Here is a 19,317-nt window from a genome sequence, read left to right as displayed (position 1 = left end):
CGTACATGAGAGCCCTATTATTAGAGCTATGGCATAGGTCAAAAAACGCTAGGAATTAGAATATACAATAATTAAAAATATAAATTACAACTGTTACATTAGGTGGTGGTTAGTAGAATGTTACTCAACAGCTGAATTCAGATATTCGTTTAAATCATAAAATGCCTTGCTTAAAAGGAGATCTCGAAGTAAATTGAAGAATTTCTTTACTTCACCATCGCGGAGTTGTTGTTTGATGTTCCAGGGTAGAGCATTTATAATTTGGATAGCCGAAAATTTGCAATCTTGTTCAGATCGTTTCAGTCGAACTTTTACGTTTTTGATATCTCTATGCCTGCTGTTGTAATTATGAGACGGTAGAAGATCGGAGGGAGATACCAATCCATTTGAGATTGAAAACTTTAGGCTCATACAACAACATAAAACAAGCAGGTAATTCCAACACCCTCATATTCAGTTTTAAGCTTGTTCTTAGCTATCGAACGAATCTTATCTTGAGGTATAGTCTTTATAAATACTTCACTGCTCTAATAAGATATCCTAGGATCTTTTGTACCGACTCCAAAAAGCGTACCTTTCTATGTATATTTTATTAATTAAAAATATATTTTGTTGAATGTTTACTTCTTGTATTTACTAACCGAATGGTGTTAACATCTTGCAATTTTAGTTAAAAAAATAAAAATGTTATTGCAATCAATTGAAATGGTATTTTTACACAAATTTTTTAGTCTTTCAACAGGAATTGCAAATAGTCCGTTGACCGACTCTAAAATGGCCTAAACTCAGCACTTTTTGATTGGAATATGCCGCTTTCAGGGCTCATTGGTGGTACCCTCAGGAGTAATTCTGCAAGGGGAAACACTCTGAGACCCGCGACTGGAGCAAGATGGCCGTCGTTAAAGTCCGCCATTTTGGTTTTTTAAAAGCGCTGCCCTTCGGTTACTATTGATCCGATTTTGATCAACTTTTTTTTTAAATGAAAGGTAATTTCCAGGAGAACAATTTTATTCCGTATCAACTTTCCTGTTAGTCTTAAAGAGGGTTATTCATATAGGCGAAAAATGTACCCAGCCCGGAATGTACGAAACTTTGTAGGCTGATAGTACTAGTTGAGAGAGGCTTATCCCTAGCTCCGTTTTTGCAGGAACCCCAGGGAAACAGCGTTGCCATTTTTTAAAGTCATAACCTTCAAACATCCATAACTTTCGCAAAAATGCAGTTACAGAGCTCGAATCTATAACAAAAAACGCAAAAAATTACGTTATATCGACCTATGCAAAAGAAATTTTAATTTGACTCCTCTGTTGCCACGTTTCGGTCATTTTTTTAATTTTCGTAATTATTTAAAATCACGTTACCGCCTAATCAAGTGTTTGCGGTTCGTGGGGATTGAATAAAAACCTGTCGGAATTATTGTTTGTTCGATTCCGTATCCATTGATATATTATACTTTTCTGAGAGACTTAGGGAACACGAGTTATAGCGATTTGAAAATTCGGCAACACGCCCGACGCCCGATATTGACGCTCGTTTCGGTACGTTTCGCGACTCCTGTTAAAGCAAAACGCCTAGACCAAGCAAAATTCGAAAAGTCAGCCCATGATTTGCACTTTTTTGAAACTTTTACACGATTTTTAAGAATTCAAGTAGCGGCGGTGTTGCCGGTTTTCGATGAAAACCACCGCTGCGATCACAATTTAAAGTAGTACTCATTTAATCACGTCCAGCTACATTTGTTAACCTAAACTGACCATTTGCGACATGGTGTTCACAACACTGCCTAATTTCCGTCGGAATTTGCCGTTAGAGGCGGGGTTACCAGTTTTCATGGAAACCGCCATTCGCCAGATTTCTGGTAACCAGAAAGGTAACCAGAATTATTACTTATGGGTGACCTCACCAGAGATTTGGCTGAGATAACCAGAATGTCTGGTTAAGGTAACCAGATACATCTGATTGGATGTACCAGAAACAGCTGGTTGGTGTAACCAGAATGTCTGGTTGCGAAATGCAACCAGGATTTGTGGTTGTCCCAAACAGACTTCTGGCTCTGCGAACCGAACTTTTTATTTAATCTCTTCCACTTCCGTCTACGGATTATAAAGTTGCAGTTTATTTGAGGGCAACGATCCTTTAGTCGATTTTTGCACCTCTATAATCAGACAAATCAGTTAAACACACAAGGAGCTCACGTGACGTTATGTCTATTTCCGGGGATAGGGATATGCCGGCCTTGCCAGAATACAGGTTATAGTGGTTACAACGAAGGCTACCCTAACTCTCAACCTGTTAATAATCCATTTTGATTTTATCTCAGAAGGTTCTTTCTTTTTTTTTAATTGTACTGAAAATACAATTCGTGCAATGATGTTTTTAGATGTAAGTTACATATTTAAAAAAACTTATATTCATCAGGGGCGGACTGGTAGTCGAAAAGTTAGGAGGATACCTAAACGTAAGGGCCCCTCCTGTCGTTCGGGGGCCCCTCTAAGAAGGTCCGGGGGCCCTCCCCCGGTAAATTTTGAAAATTCCACACTTTTTAAACACGTAGGCATTATTGGAGGTGGATTCTACAGTACTTGAACTTCAAAATAACCCATTCTCAGGACTCACCTTGGGTCCCTTCATCACAAATGCTTTTGGCGACCTTCCATATCTCTTAGGGACGAATTTTCAAGGAATTCGGGGCCTTTTACTGATTGAAATGGATAAAAAAATTACAACATTACGGGAAAAAAAACTATGACTCGAAAAAATTCGCCACAGGGGCCCCTTCGGGACCTCCGCGGCAAATTGTTAGGGGGCGATCGCCTCCCCGCCCTATGGCCAGTCCGCCCCTGGCGGCACAGGAAAGCCAAAAAACCAAGCGGGGACGCTACCTCAATATTAAACTTCCATCGCCTTGCTAAGGCGCAGGGATACAACTATTTGAACTCTCCGGAACGCGTGAGGTATTACGCCTCAATTAAAGGTGTTTTCGAATCTTCTGTATTTACATGACGAGATTTTCCAAATTGTTTTGCATTATATTGTGAATTTGAGTTCCTTTCATGATTTGGTTAAATTATTCCTGCTTCTTAATTTTTTATTATTCTGGTAAAATTTTCTTTTTTCGAAAAACAATCCTGGTTTTCGCGCCGTTACACTGTGGCCTGAACGGTCGAAACTGCAGTGGCGGCACAGGAATGCCGTAAAACCAAACCGGGACGCTGCTTCACTATTAAACTTCCATCGCCTTGCTAAGGCGCAGGGCTACAACTATTTGAACACTTCGGAACGCGTTAGGTATCACGCCCCAATTGAAGGCGTTTTTGAATATTCTGTATTACGTGACGAGACATTTTGTTTGCATTATATTGTGGATTTGAGTTCCTTTTATTGAATAGTTAAATTATTCCTGACTCTTAATTTCTAATTATTATGAAGAAATTATCTTTTTGCGAAATACAATCCCGGCTTTAGCTCCCTTAAACTCCAGCCTTAACGGTCAAAACTGCATTAGTGGCACAGGAAAGGCGAAAAACCAAACAAGGACGCTACTTCAATATTAAAAATTCATCGCCTTGCCAAGGCGCAGGGATACAACTATTTGGACTCTCCGGAACGCGTGAGGTATCACGCTTCAGTTGAAGGCGTTTTAAAATCTTCTGTATTTACATGACGGAATTTTCAAAATTTTTTTGCATTTTTTCGTAGCTTTGAGTTCCTTTGGTTATTTAGTTAAATTATTCCTGCTTCTTAATTTTTAATTATTCTGCAACAATTATCATTTTGCGGAATACAATCCTGGCTTTAGCGCCTTTAAACTACGGCCTGAACGGTCGAAACTGCAGTAGCGGCACAGGAAAGCGAAAAAAGCAAGCCGGGAAGCTGATTCAATATTAAGCTTCCATCCCCTTGCGAAGGCGCAGGGATGCAACTTTTTGAACACTTCGGAACGCGTGAGGTATCATGCCTCAATTGAAGGCGTTTTCGAATCTTCTGTATTACGTGACGAGACATTCCAAATTTGTTTGCATTATATTGTTGATTTGAGTTCCTTTTATTAATTAGTTAAATTATTCCTGACTCTTTAGGTTTAATTATTATGCAAAAATTTTCTTTTTGCGAAATACAATCCTGGCTTTAGCTCCCTTAAACTCCAGCCTTAACGGTCGAAACTGGAGTAGCGGCACAGGAAAGCCGGAAACCGAAACGGGGACGCTACTTCAATATTAAGCTTCCATCGCCTGTCTAAGGCGCAGGGATACAACTATTTGAACTCCCCGGAACGCGTGAGGTATCACGCTTCAATTGAAGGCGTTTACGGATCTTCTGTATTTACATGACGAGATTTTCCAAATTTTTTTTTGCATAAAATTGTAGATTTGAGTTCCTTTTGTTATTTAGTTAAATTATTCCTGCTTCTTAATTTTTAATTATTCTGCAACAATTATCTTTTTGCGGAATACAATCCTGGCTTTAGCGCCCTTAAACTACGGCCTTAACGGTCAAAACTGCAGTAGCGGCACCCTAGAATAATGCCGATATAACAAAAAACGGGTATTTACAAATACACCTTGCTCAATTGAACCTATTTATGCTAAAGGGAACTATGTTTCACGCAAATCCTATGCACATAGTTCCTTTCAGCATAAATACGTCCAATTAAGAAATCATTTCACAGCAAAAAAGAGGACGCGGCGGATTTGACGTGTCTTGCAGGATGCTGAGATTCAAAGAAGTCAGGGTGCCTGCATTAGTTTGAATATGCAACTTAGATATCCATGAAGCCGGAATAGTTGCATTAAGGCGTTTCTATCATTTAGACTAAATTTTGCAATATGGAAGTATTGTTCCGACTCATTTACAAGGGCACGTATCTTCGTAAAGTTATCAGCCACACAAATTTTTAGATTCTGCAGAGAGATTCGTCTGATCTTGGCTCCTGCTCACGAATTACGTTTCACTCCAGGGCATTCACAATGAAACCAAACATAAAGATTCGAATTAAACACAGAGAAATAAATAGAGCCCAACACATTTTGGAAACTGAGTAGTAAGGGTTTTTATTCGAAAAAATCGGAAATAAAGTCGAAAGAAAAATAATGTAGTTATGGAAATAACTGTTGAACTTTATCTTAAATATTGTTTCCTACGGAGGAATAAAAATTCAAGTCTCTCCTCCTTGGCACGATCACTCGATCTTGATAGGACTTCAGTTGTTTCTATTAAACTCGGTCAAAATGAGTGAAAAACCGCGAAACATTTATTCATTTTTGCACTAGAGGCCTTCTCATGGGGTCGTCATTTTTAGGGACATCTACGATTTTGTTTCGTCGATTTTTCTTCTTTTTATCTTCTTCTTCTTCAATGGCAAGGAGAGGAATTGAAAGCAAAATGCGCCGCTATGCAATACTTGAATGTCTCCTTCAACAAAAATCACAAACGATTTTTCCTCGTTTACGGAGGGGGGAGGGGGGGGGGGTCGGATCAGCCCTCGTACATTGATATAATGCATCAGTTTCATTCGTTATAATGCGTTTTTAATGGTCTCCAATGATCAGCTACTCAGTTAAATGATAAGACAAGATTTTTGTACTGATTCCGACCGAAAACATCCTCCAGATATCTCCAGTGTTTATTCTTGATTTTTTTTCGTGCTTATAATGGGCTGGATTTTGCCTCTTCTTCGTCAGAAAAATCAGGTAATCTTAATTTTGATCACTTATTTTATCGTCCTCCTCCTTTTGTCTCCCGTATCTTACATTTGGTACATTTTTCACATTTTGAATGGAAGGACCATTAGTAAAAAAGCCTTGAACAGATGTCAAATGAACCAATTAAGTCTCTGTAAAGTATGTCGTTCTTTCAAATTACATTTAACGGAATTAATCAATGCAGTTGCAATATTTTGACGCCTTGAACGTGGTTGATAAGGAACTATATGAGCCAGACTGAAACTGCGCTTCAGTCAATTATAATTGGACGTATTTCTGCCGAACTGAACTATGTGCATTAAGACATGAGCCCTGTGACCCATAAAGATATAAGCGTAACAAGGCTCACGTCATAATGCACATAGTTCCGTTTGGTGAAATACGTCCAATTGAAGTACTGGGTGCAGAGAGGGCATTTCTTGATTGCGCGCGGTGTCTCAAAATCTCCTGTGAGGTCTCATCTGTTATGATTAAAGCAAATGCATGTAGTTCATTGTGACTTTAACTAAATATTCTAAATGATTTTACAATGCTGAGAACGTAGAATTTCAGAAAATACACTCAATTGATTCCTCTCTAAAATAAAAATTAGCACTGGAGACTGATGATCTTTTGAGATTCTAGCAACCACAAAATGCCCTTTTAGCATACATCGCCTCAATGGCGCCTGCTATTTGCGAAAAAAATGAAATAAATAGCTTCATTGTCAAAGTATAAGGTTACAATTGGGGTGCAATCTTCTTTCTCAATAATGATTATCTGAGTTGTTTGAGTACTTGGCGAAAGCTTGGTACGGTGTTTTGTTAAGATATCTTAAGAACTAGATATTTTAATTTTACTCACCTCATAAAGTAATAGTGAGACTTAAAAAACGACTACCTCAGTTGGACGGAACTATAACACGCTGGAACTACACGAAAATTATGCAACTATCAGTCTCATTCAGAGAATTAAAATACGGTCATAAAGTGGCAAGACGGAGAACACGACTGTAGAACAGGGCCCCATAATGGCAACACCTAAATTATGGGTGCAGTAGTAATTGGCAATAGCTGATGTAGCTTGGTTCCTTTCTGCTTAACGCAGTCCATACAGCAGTAAAAAATTCGAAGTATTTTTAATGATAGTCTGACGAAAATGTCGAAAAAATGAGAATGCTACATTTTGGATTTTGCGTATTTTTTACCAATAGAAAAGGTTACGTAACGCTGGCACTGACTAGTGACCACCCTGTCATTATAACGCAGCGTAACGCAGGTCCACCCTACCGTGTTGAGGAAGAACGTCGTATGAACTCTCGAGGGTTGCCAAATTTCCCTTCATAAGAAATGTATTTTTCACAACATTCATGCATATTTTTCCTCGAAATTTTCAGATATTTTAGATTAAATCGCGTTCAAAATTGTCTGAAATTTTGGAAAATAATATCCAGAATTTTCCCAGTGAAATCGGTTTTTATCAGAGGACACTTGGCAACGTCTGAAGGCTCATACGGCGTTCTTCCTTCACGGCAGCATACCCTCTCCTTCCCTAGAGCGTTACGTAATTAATAAAACCCCCCCTAAAGAATATTTTTCGGTGGGATGAAATAATGATTTTTCCTCTGAGCAGATCATGAAAATCGGAGTCTACCTATTGGCAGTGATTACCGTTGCGGTTTGCGCTCCTCATGATTCCAGCGAAACAGTCCGACAAAAGAGGGGCGTTGATCTCCGACAGGGTGTAGCAGTGGCGTATCCTTCGGGATATGGCTACCCCGGCTACTACCCTTCTCGACCTGGTGAGAGACCATCTTGACTTTATTTCAAAAATATTCTGATAGTGAGTCTCGTCCATTTAAATGTAGTAGGGGACTACACCCTTTGACCACTTCGTGGTTTAACCCCCCCGAAGCGCTTCGTGTGCGGTATTATGAACGCGCGTTGCGCGTTACTCTCGTGAATTTATATTATTTTAAATGTATATATTTGAAACAAATCGCTATTTATCAAAATTGGCTTTCTAACCTGCGGGCCATCGTTGATTGTTCTCAAATGATCCTGATCAATGGACCCCTATCTTAGCAACGCCTTTTATCCATCAAGGGCATTCGATATCGATTCAACAATCGAGCCGCAGAAGTTGATTGTTTATAACGGATTCCAAATAGGGAATTTGTATATTGCCAACTTGCAAGGATTGCCACTGCGCACGTCCACAGTTGAAATTAATATTACAAGACATAGACAAAGATCTTAACCGATTTTAACCGGTGTTGGACAATCATAGATACAATTTTTAAAATCCGCCAAATTTCTTCCATGAGAAAGGTCGGAAAAGAGGGCAGGTCCTTAAATACGAAAATAGGCCCAAAACGAAAAAAGGACAGCATGAAGAGCTTAGAGGACAAGGCGTAATGAGTGCGCAGTTTTGACCATTCCGAGGAATCCGCGTTTGAATTTTCGAAATTACATGGATCCTAATGGCGGCAAGAAAGTTCAAACTGACTTTTTGATACCTATAAATTGGAATTTAAAGGCGAATTTTTTACAGAATATGCGTTAAGACTAGTTTTTTTACTTGAAATCATTAACATCTCAATTCTTTTAAAACTGCACTCACGCTCCTTGTCCTCCAAGTCCCTCAAAGGAGGTCTGTGATAATCAAATACTGTTTCAGGAGTTGCTGTTCCAAGTAACATAATTTTTATGTATATGATTACATTCCGTGAATAATTTTGATGTCTAAAAATTGGAATTTGGGTGCGAATTTTTCACAGAATCATGACTAGTTTTACTTCAAACCATTAATGTCTCAATTTTTTCAAAAACCACACTCATGCTCCTTGTCCTCCAAGTCCCTCAAAGGAGGTCTGTGATAATCAAATACTGTTCTATAGGAGTTGCTGTTCCAATTAACATAACTTCCATGTATATAATTATATTTCATGTATAATTTTGATGCTTGAAAATTGGATTTAGGAGCAAATTTTTCACAGAGTATGCATCAAGACTAGTTTTACCTGAAATCATTAACATCTCAATTTTTTCAAAAACCACACAAATGCGCCTTGTCCTTGAAACCCTTCAAATCATCATCATTATATTTGTTGCAGTCGTGGGTGTCTACACACGTGCCGATCGGGCTCCGTTCCTTCCCTTTTTATTAGGCATTGGACTCGTTGAGGTAGGCGCATTACTCGGCAGTAGTGGATTGGGTGGTATACTACTTGGCGGAGGAGCCCTCTTAATCAACGGATTGAGCGGTGTGATTGGCAGTCTCGGTAACACAATAGGCGGACTATCGCCATCAGGTGAACGACTGTATCAGAACTTTTAATTTTTCACAGTCACAGTACATGACAATTATATTTAAAAGTTGTGTTATATTAATAAAAATTTCTTTGAAACACTTTATTTTGAGAGAATTTTAGCTCATAAAATCATCCTCATACACAAGCAAAGGCGGTTACAGCTTACTACATGAGCACAGGGTCGGACAGCCTCGCATCTGGGGGCGTAGACCTTTGGCTGGTCAAAGGGGCGTAATGGGATATTTCCTGGTAGGGCATCCCTTACGTGGAGAGGGGCTCAGAAAATCGTGGCAAAGCAGCACAAGTTTACGCTATCTTCAGGTACCAAGTTTATTAATCGTACTGAGTAAGAATTGCAAAATTGAACGTAGTGAAGTAACCGTCAGACTTCTGAAATAAAAGAAAACATATACAATTTTAGCTACTAGACGAATCCAAGCACCATTATTTCCAAAAGAACCGAGCCAGTGCTGCGGTTTACACGAGCTTAATACGTGGGTCTGAAAATCCACCCTAAAAAAGAATCAGACAAGAACCTGAAACAAGAAGAAAGATCGAGTATCAACACAGCCGAAGACAGGATTGACGTATTCGGGCCTCTTTCTTAACTTTTCTGCCGAATCCGAGCGACAACTCCTTGACAGTGGAAAGCAGAGCATTGAGAGCTCACGCTTCGCGTCATTTCGCCTTCAATTTTTCGGATGCAGCACGGACGTCCATTGAGTACGAATAGTTGTATCTCTGCGCCGTCGTAAACGCGCATCCTCTCTCTCCCTCTATTTCCATATCGTGTTTGTCTCCGTTTGTCCTATTCGTAATTGTGCTTCAAGCACTACTTGAGTAACACAGCCGAAGGTAGGAGAGATGTGTTCGGGCCTCTTTTTTAACTTTTCTACCGAATCTGAACGAAACCTCATTGACAACATACAGCAAAGCATTGAGAGCTCATGTTTCGCGTCATCGCGCCTTCAATTTTTCAGATGCAGCGCGGACGTCCATCAAGTACGAATAGTTGTATCTCTGCGCCGTCGTTAACGCTCATCCTTTCCCCAGCTTTATTTCCATATTTTGTTTGATTCAAATTGTCTTATTTGTATTAGCTGCGGTGCTTTAAAGGCTGCACGAGCAACACAGCTGTAAGTAGGAGAGCCGTAATAATCGAGCCTCGTTTCTTAACTTTTCTCACGACTAATGAGGCGTTTCTTTTCTAATGAGGCGTTATTTAATGGGCAGCATAAAACGGAGCTGCGGAACATCGTAAATTCACAGCTCACGCCATCGCGCCTTCAATTTTGCAGATGCAACGCAGACATCCATCAAGCACGAATAGTTGAATCGCGTTTACACTTTAGATGTCTCTTATTTTTGCATTCCGAGACAAATTAAGGTTAAGTTTGCCCGAGATATGCTATGTTATGTCCAAAGTAATAGTCAATTTGATAAGGAAGAAATATATTTAAGAAAGGCGACACACACACCAGAAAGAAAGAAGAAAACAAAAACAATAAAAAAAGAAAAAAGGAAAAGAACGCTTTTGATCAATGCATCCTCAGAGCCGCACGACTATTCTATCATGCTAAGGATAAACACCATACGAGTATTTATATGTTGCCAAATTTTCTTCAATAAAGACCGAAAACAGCGAAAAAACTGTAATTATTTTTCTTGGACATTGAAAAATTCTAGGGAAAAATGTGCATTACTTCCTTCAAAAGTAACTTTTTTATCAAGGAAGGTTTGGCAACATATCAAAATTTATACGGCGTTATAGTCCTTGACATTGCAGTATTGCATTCACCGGAAGTAGCGTACTTATTTTACACAGTTTGATAACTAGGTCAAAGATGTAGGTAATTTGTAGTACTCGACTCAAATTAATAATTCACGAAAGCAGTCAATACAAATTACGAACCACGCGCGCTGAGAAAAATTGCACAGACGTCTGGAGATAGAAACACGAGTCGAGTGTCGTTATTTTGCAAGGTGACGAAGTAACCGGAAAACCGCGCCTTGGAAAACCCAAAATGCAGCTTACCTCACATCTGTAGCACGTTACGCTGCCAGATGGGTCTGCGATAAATATAATATTTAAGTGCTGTACTATAATAAAACAGCTCTTAAATATGATTAAATATAACTTACAACTCGGTAATGATTTGAGAATCAAGCTCTGATTTTTAAAACGTATTAATCGAGCAAAACATTTAGACAAGAGAAAGAACAAAATTCAAAACTTGCAGAAGGGAATGTGTCGCCTCTCGATTAACACGATGGTTGACAGAGGCGTTGTTTCAGGCAAATCTGACGGGAGGGGGCATCGGCGGATCCAGACCCTTCGAACGGGTGGGGGCTAAGGGGGGTCCGAGGGCCTTCCCCAGAATATTTTGGAATTTCTTAGCATCTAATATGCAGTTTGAGTCAATTTTGTCCTGAATAATTACGAAATATCAGTGTCTTTCCCTGTGCTTACCTACCATCCTTCCTACCTCTTCCTTCCTTCTCTTTGACTTTGCGAACGGGGGCGCCCTCCCCCTGGATCCGCTTTTCGGAGGAGCAAACAATATAAAGTGAGGGCAACATTTCCATGGAAAAGGCATGATTTTTCGAAAAATACCCTGGAATCGATCAATTTTAACACAAATTTCCCGGTAGAAAGCTACCTTAATCTAAGGTGGAGAGAAGAAAATCAGCCATCGCGGTATTGCATAGCGTGGTCTACTTCACCTCATTACTTTTGTCAATAATGCATTCACAGCTAAATGTGTGAATGCGTGCATTAAAATTCACGGTGGTTGAAATTATTGCATACACTACCATACGCACTGAAAAAAAAATCTCGGTGTATTTACTAAGAATAGGGTAAAATTACCAAGAATTCAGGGTTCTATTTGATCCCAGTTTTTTCTTGGTAAAATTAACATTTATGGAATTGGTAATTTTACCGAGAAAAGGTAAGCTTACCAGTCTGTCTTGGTAAAATTACCAATAATTGGTAAAAAAAGTGAGATGGTAAAAGTACCGACGGACCTTGGTAAAAACGCCGAGAATTTTTTTTTCAGTGCGGAGGTGCTGACGGTCACCGTATTTTTAACATTTTTTTTTTAATTTTTCAAAGTTTATTTTTTTTTTTTTCATCAAAAAAAGAGCTTCATTCTAGCGCATAAAATTTTTATTTCTTAGAGCAGATATTTCAGATAACTTAGAACATGCTTGCTCTCACGCTTTAAAAACGCACAGTGACAACGCTGCATCGCTAATTTGTATGCAAGTTGTTAATAGTCAAACTGACCCCTTGTATTATGGCTGAGGCGGGCATTTGGTTTTTCTCCGAGCAAGTTTTTCCCAAACCGATCGTAATTCGGTCAATTTATAAATCAATCACGTCTCTCTGGACTTCATTTATTGATGTGCTTCTGTGCGAATTGATAGTGTTGCATTACGTGAGGATACTTCCATACGATAAGGTAAGAAAAATCATCAATACTATATTTCAAAATTTAATAAAATTTTTAAATTTTGCTGGATGAACCGAGTGACCCGCCAGTTGGTGTTTATTTTATGATAATAAGGAAAAACTGGCCAAGTACAGTTAGTGTAAAAATTTCCTTGATTTATTTGTTCACAATATAATGTAAGGTTAAAAGCTCATTTATCCATTTTGTTTATCCTATTGCATGCTAGAGGGTATAAAACTAATTTGAAAAAAGATGGATTACTGCTTATTTGAATTTTTTTTTTAAAAGTAAGTTCCAAAATTTACTCTTATTCATTTATCACTCAAAATTACATTAATATTTTTCTCTCCCCATTTATTAATATTTAAATAAGTACTACGAATCCACTCATTTCGGTTTAGGATGTTTTAAATTTTCTGTCGCATTTTACTATCCTGGAGGATGATCGATCATCATTACTGTTTTTTTGCCCTTTGAACTTGGTCTGAGAGAACCGTAGGTATACAAAATGCCTAGAAACACCATTAAATAAGAAAGGAAATGAGGACGGACACTTACAAACACTAAAATTAGCACATGTGTTTTTGTAGTTTTACTGATGAAGCATCAAAAGGTTTGGCACTGAACAGCTTTATGTCATTTAGAATAAATTACTGGTCGTGATAACCAGCCTTTGATCACGACAGCAAGATTTGGCCAAATTTCTACTAGGATGCGTAATTAAATGTAAGACCCTCGATTCGAAGGTAGCAAATTCGGCTTATTGCTATATCTAATTATTAGTAGAACTTATTTCAAAATTATGTCTCGCCCTTAAGACAAAATTTTAAGCTCAATCGTTTTCCACCATATTCATCATACAAGTACACGATTATGGAACCTCTAGGATCACACTTGCCGAATACTTTGAATCATATTTGTTTTGAGCGAGGTGCATGTGTCGCAAGCAAATAGTCAAACTAGACATTTTATCAAATCCCTATGCAAATAGTCAAATTTTGACAGTCTATACGAAAATTTTTCAAGATATGAGAAAAAGCTCACAAGTTTTTAATATTTTTGGAAATATAAATCATCAAATCTACGAGCTCCCCTCGTCCCTAACCCTTCAAATACTTTTCATATACTTTCAAGTAATACGATTTTGAAAATTTGTATTTCATGACATGCTGAAAATGTTTAAGAAAAATGTTCGTTCAAGAGCTAAAAATCATTTTAAATACTTTTGTGTGATGCAGTTTCTTACAGAGAATTCTTTCTTACTGTAGAAATAAATTATATTGTCTAAAAGAAGGAAAATATGCAGAATTTCAATTTAAGTAAGAACATTCAACTATTTGCCCAGGCATTTAACAAAATGCCTAAGTTTACTATTTCGACGGCGTAAGACCGCAATCACATATCTCGTTTGCGGTGTCTGAAATTCTCCGCCTCTATGTTATTTTTTTAAAGCAGAAAAAATTGACATCATTCCTTGAGGTTTCTGCAGAATTTTTTTCGCTCAGAGAAGAAACATCACGGCAGTTGTAAAGATATGCCATCGAGTAGTTTTCCGTTTAAAAAATAAAGTATGACAGGAAGTCTGCAACGTCGCAAACCGACTTATGTGATTGCCGACTTACACCGTCGATTTGCCTGCAACACATGCACAACATTTATTTTTCATTGAAATTGTTTCTTTTCAGTCAAAACCAAGAAAGAGGCATAATTCCTTGTTTGAAAACAAATATTGATTACATTTTTAGATGTTGAGGTGGTTCGTTTTTCTGTGCTGTTGCGCAATTTTGGTTGGAGCAGCTCCTACCTCCAGCCCGATTGCTGCAACCCCCACAGCCGCCGCCGCTCAAGACCAGATGCCAGCCGAGACACATTACTACGCCCCTTTCATCCCTTACGGAGCTTGGGCCTACGCAGGTGAGCCAACAGATCTTTGCCTTTACTTTCAGCTTTGCAAATACAAATGAAGCCTCATAGAAGACCTTTCAAATACATTATAGAGATAGCTCTCCTGCAAATGGAAGTCACAAAGCCATGTTCAACTTAAATTGTGAGACACATTTTGAATCTGTACTGCAAAAAATGGTGACAACTTCTCGGTTTTGTAACATTTACAAATCGTGGTTGTAATCGAACTAATTTTGACCCAGCAACAGAAACTCATAATATCCTATCAAAATTGAACCATAATTTTATTACTGTATAAGACTTAATTTTAAAGACAACGTTTAACGACAATTTTTCGTTCGAAAAATTTCTTCTGGACTCTGACTCTTTAATAGTAAAAAAATCGCGACTAGTTAAATCCGAACTACTTCCGACTCATATGTTTTGGAAATACGACTTAGTACACTGCCATGCTAAGGAAAGACACTGTGTGAACCTCCAGGCGTTGCCAAATTTTCTTTGATAAAACAAGAATTCCCTGGAAATTTATGAATATTTTTCTTCCAATTTTTCGGAGAATTTTGTTCGTATTTTGTTCCAAAGCTCCTGAAAATTTCAAGGAAAAATATTCATAACTTTCCTCAAAAATAAACATTTTATCAAAGCAAATTCAGCAACTCTTGAATGTTCATACTGCGTTCTTCCTTAAAGCACAGCAGTGCAGTTCTGGTAAATTTGGTACATTTTACCGAAAGGAACCACTATTTCTATATCATAAGGAGCACCTAACCACAAAAAGAAACCAATGATACATTGGTTGTTCCTAAAATAAACCAAATATTTTGGCTCCTAATTGGAAAATACGGTCTGATTGAATCGGGGTACATTTTTACGAAGAATTTAAAGACTAGGCGAGTCGCAAGTTTTCTATCGGTATTTATTTTGGCATGAGTTGCCCACACATTTCAATATTCAATTGGCTTTTAGGTGTTTACGGTTTCTTAAGTATGCATTTAACTTTCAAGAGTTTCGACCTATATGCTCAATGGTAAAAACGTTTCTTGCGTCTTCTTTGGGTGTAAAATCCATTGGGATTATATGAAGTGTTTTCCTTGATACTCAATATTTATCATATGCTTGATGGCTAAAAATACATTTAGAAGTTATGAGTGTTCTTTTCTTGAATCTCGTCCAAAGCACTTTTGAAAGTTACTTAATGAGATGAAGTGATGGGCCTCTTCAATGATGAACTACTATTGAGCTGAATACTAGGAGACCACGCTGCGCCTTCAATGAATGTCAGTAGGCAAAATCACTTGGAAGATGAAGAAGTCGTATCCTCTGAAAATTGCAGGCGCTCCAAAGTGCTCACTTCCAAGCCTGCTGCTCGCTTGCTAGCATGCTGAAGAGGAGAATTCGCATGCGCGAATGTGGCTGCGATTGAAACGTTGGTAGAGTGACACTCTAATTGACGCTTGTAGTAGAAAAACCCAATGTCTACTTTTATGATACTACAAAGCTCACACTTTACTTCAATTATGTTACCAAAATATGCCCATTTTTTATGAACAGGCTCTGAAAAATCTTCCATAAGTCGTTGGTTTACGCGTTTCAGCTTCTCAGCTCCGATGATAAAGCTCTCCGTTCATTACAAGGGTAGCTTTTTGATAAAATTTTGCGACAAATATGATGAATGTAGTGATGAGAGTTTTATTTTTATCAATCAACATTCATGACCTCCAGTGGGGTCTTCCTTTCATGTATTAAATATTAGTCGTCCATTACACAAGGTTTTGATTTTTTGTTTAATTTGTTTATGTTCACAGCTCTCCCTGGATTAGGATGGGCAGCGTTCTGGGGTTGAAAATTACCTAAGCTTCAATTTTCAATATGTTTTACTTCCTACTTCCTATCTGTACATTCATTTTCTTGTAAATAAACCTATTTCTATGATTTTTAATATTTTTTCGACTCGTTTTTATCATGCATCTCTGAGGCAGAGGTAACGATTTCTAAATAGTACTACAAATGAAGTGAGCTAGTGAGAACTTGGACCCAATGTGAATATTGATCATATTGCTTGAAAATCCTCTCAGAGAGTACATTTACACAGAAAAAGAATCGAGCATCAGGGCTAACATGTGTCCAGTGGCGTGGCGTGCTTTGCCATCTATCGATTGTTATGCCATTTAAACCTATGGTAAAGAGTCGATTACCAGGGCGTTCGCTGCGAACACCCTGGTAATCGACTCTTTACCATAGCTTCAAATGGCGAGATATCGATAATCGATCATTCACGCCACGCCACTGCATGTGAGCCCTCATGTTCAAGTTTGAATTTTAATTGCCCTCATGTAATTTTTCGATTTTCAACGCGACTTTTTGAAAAAACTGAAATCGCCACTGAAATCCCTCATTCCTTGAAACCCTTCAAGTTTTATGGTCAATTCAATAAAAACGTTAACTTCAAAACAGTGCTATAGTGCAACGAAATCATACGCGCATTAATTTCCTCTTCTTTTTCTTTATCGGAGGTGAATGATATTGTAAATATACTTCTTTCTACTGACAGCGCCACTTAAAAATCATACAATTCCGGTCCAAAAGTGAAGAAAGGAGTTAATTAAATTTTTACAACTTCAATATGCGATTTCGTTGTGAATTTCAATGGTAATGTGCGAGTGAGATGAATTCCGTCTCTAAGACCTCCCTAATGTATTTTGCACATGCACAGTAGTTGCGGTATTCCCGCATGCACTAGCTAAAACGGAGATCTTGGTCCGAAGTTCACAGAGCAGTGTTGACAGATTTCACATTGCAGTCGTTCCTTGGGCAGCTCATTTCATCGGGAAGCCCCATGAAGTTTACATCATGATTCATGCAGGTTTAAGGACGCGCATTTAACGTAGTGCCATGGGAAAAAAACCCATTTTGACGAAACTTGAATAAAATTCAACAGTTGAAACTCGGAAATAGATCCCTAAAAGAGAAAAAATTCTAATAATTCGCTACAACAAAAAATGCATTATACAGAGAAAAATATCTTACAGAATTCACATATTTTGAACTCGCGTTGCTCGGCAAAATTAAGTCCTAAATTAAGGTTTGTCATAATTTCAGAATTTTTTCGTATTTTTTACATTGACGTTTCACTGAGATCTCTTGAAAGGATCTAATTCTTAAGTTGAAATTTCGTAACTGTTGTCTTAAAATTCACTTATTTATGATGATGCTGCGTTGAATAAGGCGTCCTTAAACAGGCTCCGATCACAAAGTAAAGCAAATGGGGCCTCCTAGGAAAAGCAGCAGCTTAAGGGGCGACAATACTTACGTTACCGTGCTAAGAAAAAATGCCGTAAGAACATTCTAGAGTTGTCAAAATGTCCTCTGATAAAATTTTCATTTAGGAAGAAAGTTGGGCATATTTTATATTAAATTCGGGACAAAATTGTTCAACAAATTTGAGGAAAAATATTCACGATTCCCAAGGTAAATTCGTGTTTTATTGAAGGAAATATAACATCGTAGGGCGTTTTTCCTTCACATGGCAGGACGCTGACGTACTAGGGAAGAACGCCGCATGAACATTCGAGATTTACCAAATCTCCTCGAATAAACAATGTATTTGTGAGGGAATTTTTGCATGGTTTTCCTCGAAATTTTCAGATATTTTAGATTAAATCGCGTACAAAATTGTCTAAAAAATTTGGAAAAAATGTTCACTAGTTTTCCGGTAAATTTGACTTATATTGAAGGAAATATGGCAACTTCAGAGGGTCTACACGACGTTTTTCTTTAGCGCGGCAGTACTTATAAGTATAGTGGAGACTAGAGTACCTTTATAGACAGAGTATGGCCATTTGTATCTTTTGACTACAGAAAAACTGTGCCGCTTTTTGATTGGTCAACGAGTTTTTAGGCTTCATGATGCTCTTAGGGCCGTAAATAAACAAACAAGATGGCGACTCACCGTAACAACGAGAAGAAGCTAAAATTTGACAAAAATTTCAATTATGCGGCAGTAACAATTTAAACTAGCATGTCTACGAATAACACTTGAAGAAAAACATGAAAACGCTGTTAAATCGCCTTTCGCCCTAATCACAGGAGGATGTAAAATGTGCATGACCTCAAACTTGCTTGCTGATAACAGCCATCTTGTTCGTTTATTTACGGCCGTAAGAACATCGTGTCAGCCTATTTTCACGCGACCAATAAAAAACCGGCACAGGAATGGCCATACTGTGTCTAAAAAGGTACTCTAGTGGAGACCCGATAGTGGAAGTTTCCACTGATCACCGAGAGCCACGAGCGAAGGTCCCAGGAGAGAGTCTCGATTTACCACTGAGGAGAACTGACCTGCGTCCTGTCTCCTGTGAGTCGGAGTTGAAGCGGCAACACCGGAATACGGGAAAATTAGGGGAATGCCCTGTATTATCCAAGAGTATCCCTGCTCCCGGGACGGATTGGGAGAGCGCCTCGCGGTTGCGGCGAGGAGTGAACACTGACCACTGCCAATCAGTGGATAACAATGGTGCACCGGCAAGCGGGAACCTGTACACTCCATACAATACTCACTTATACTCACCGGGTTCTGGAATCTGGAGACAGGTAGCGGTATTGAATTGACTCACGTGGTCTCGTGCCCTTGTTGCCGAAATCAAATTTAAAATAATAATAGATCAGGTTCTTCCAGAGACGTCATGGTTGTCAAGATTTTGTCAATGGGTTAATGGGCTTCCTGAGTATTTAGGACGGCAACTGTCTCTCACCTAGTTTTGGCTAATTTTTTTTAAAAAAATAAAAATTGTATGTGGAATCAGGGTTGCAATTTTTCAGAAAAAATAAAATCTTGAAATTTCTCGTGAAATATTTCAGGAAATTTAAGAAATTTATGAAAGATGTTGAAAAATACTGGTTCCTTTTTATATGTTTCAAAATGTATAAATCGTGACTTTCTTCTATTTTTGTGTTTTTGAGTGCG

The 19,317-nt window shown here is 38.3% G+C and overlaps 2 protein-coding genes across 2 annotated transcripts; both read left to right on the top strand.

Annotated features, from left to right (window-relative positions):
* Window positions 1-3,827: 3,827 nt before the first annotated feature.
* LOC109040895 (uncharacterized) lies at window positions 3,828-9,097 on the top strand. The gene is made up of 3 exons (XM_019056998.2): window positions 3,828-5,690; window positions 7,314-7,482; window positions 8,797-9,097. The coding sequence occupies exons 1-3, from the start codon at window positions 5,652-5,654 to the stop codon at window positions 9,018-9,020; spliced, it is 432 nt and encodes a 143-aa protein (XP_018912543.2). The 5' UTR covers window positions 3,828-5,651; the 3' UTR covers window positions 9,021-9,097.
* A 3,181-nt stretch (window positions 9,098-12,278) lies between these two features.
* On the top strand, window positions 12,279-16,293 carry LOC140225321 (uncharacterized). The gene is made up of 3 exons (XM_072303840.1): window positions 12,279-12,458; window positions 14,195-14,363; window positions 16,160-16,293. Exons 1-3 carry the CDS (start codon window positions 12,294-12,296, stop codon window positions 16,195-16,197), a joined length of 372 nt encoding a protein of 123 aa, XP_072159941.1. The 5' UTR covers window positions 12,279-12,293; the 3' UTR covers window positions 16,198-16,293.
* The last annotated feature ends 3,024 nt before the right edge of the window (window positions 16,294-19,317 follow it).

Source organism: Bemisia tabaci, chromosome 8 (genome assembly GCF_918797505.1).
Source record: "Bemisia tabaci chromosome 8, PGI_BMITA_v3".
In the NCBI taxonomy this organism is placed as follows: Eukaryota; Metazoa; Arthropoda; class Insecta; order Hemiptera; family Aleyrodidae; genus Bemisia; species Bemisia tabaci.
The sequence above is the reverse complement of the archived record's forward strand: the minus strand, read 5'-3'. Positions and strand labels throughout refer to the sequence as shown.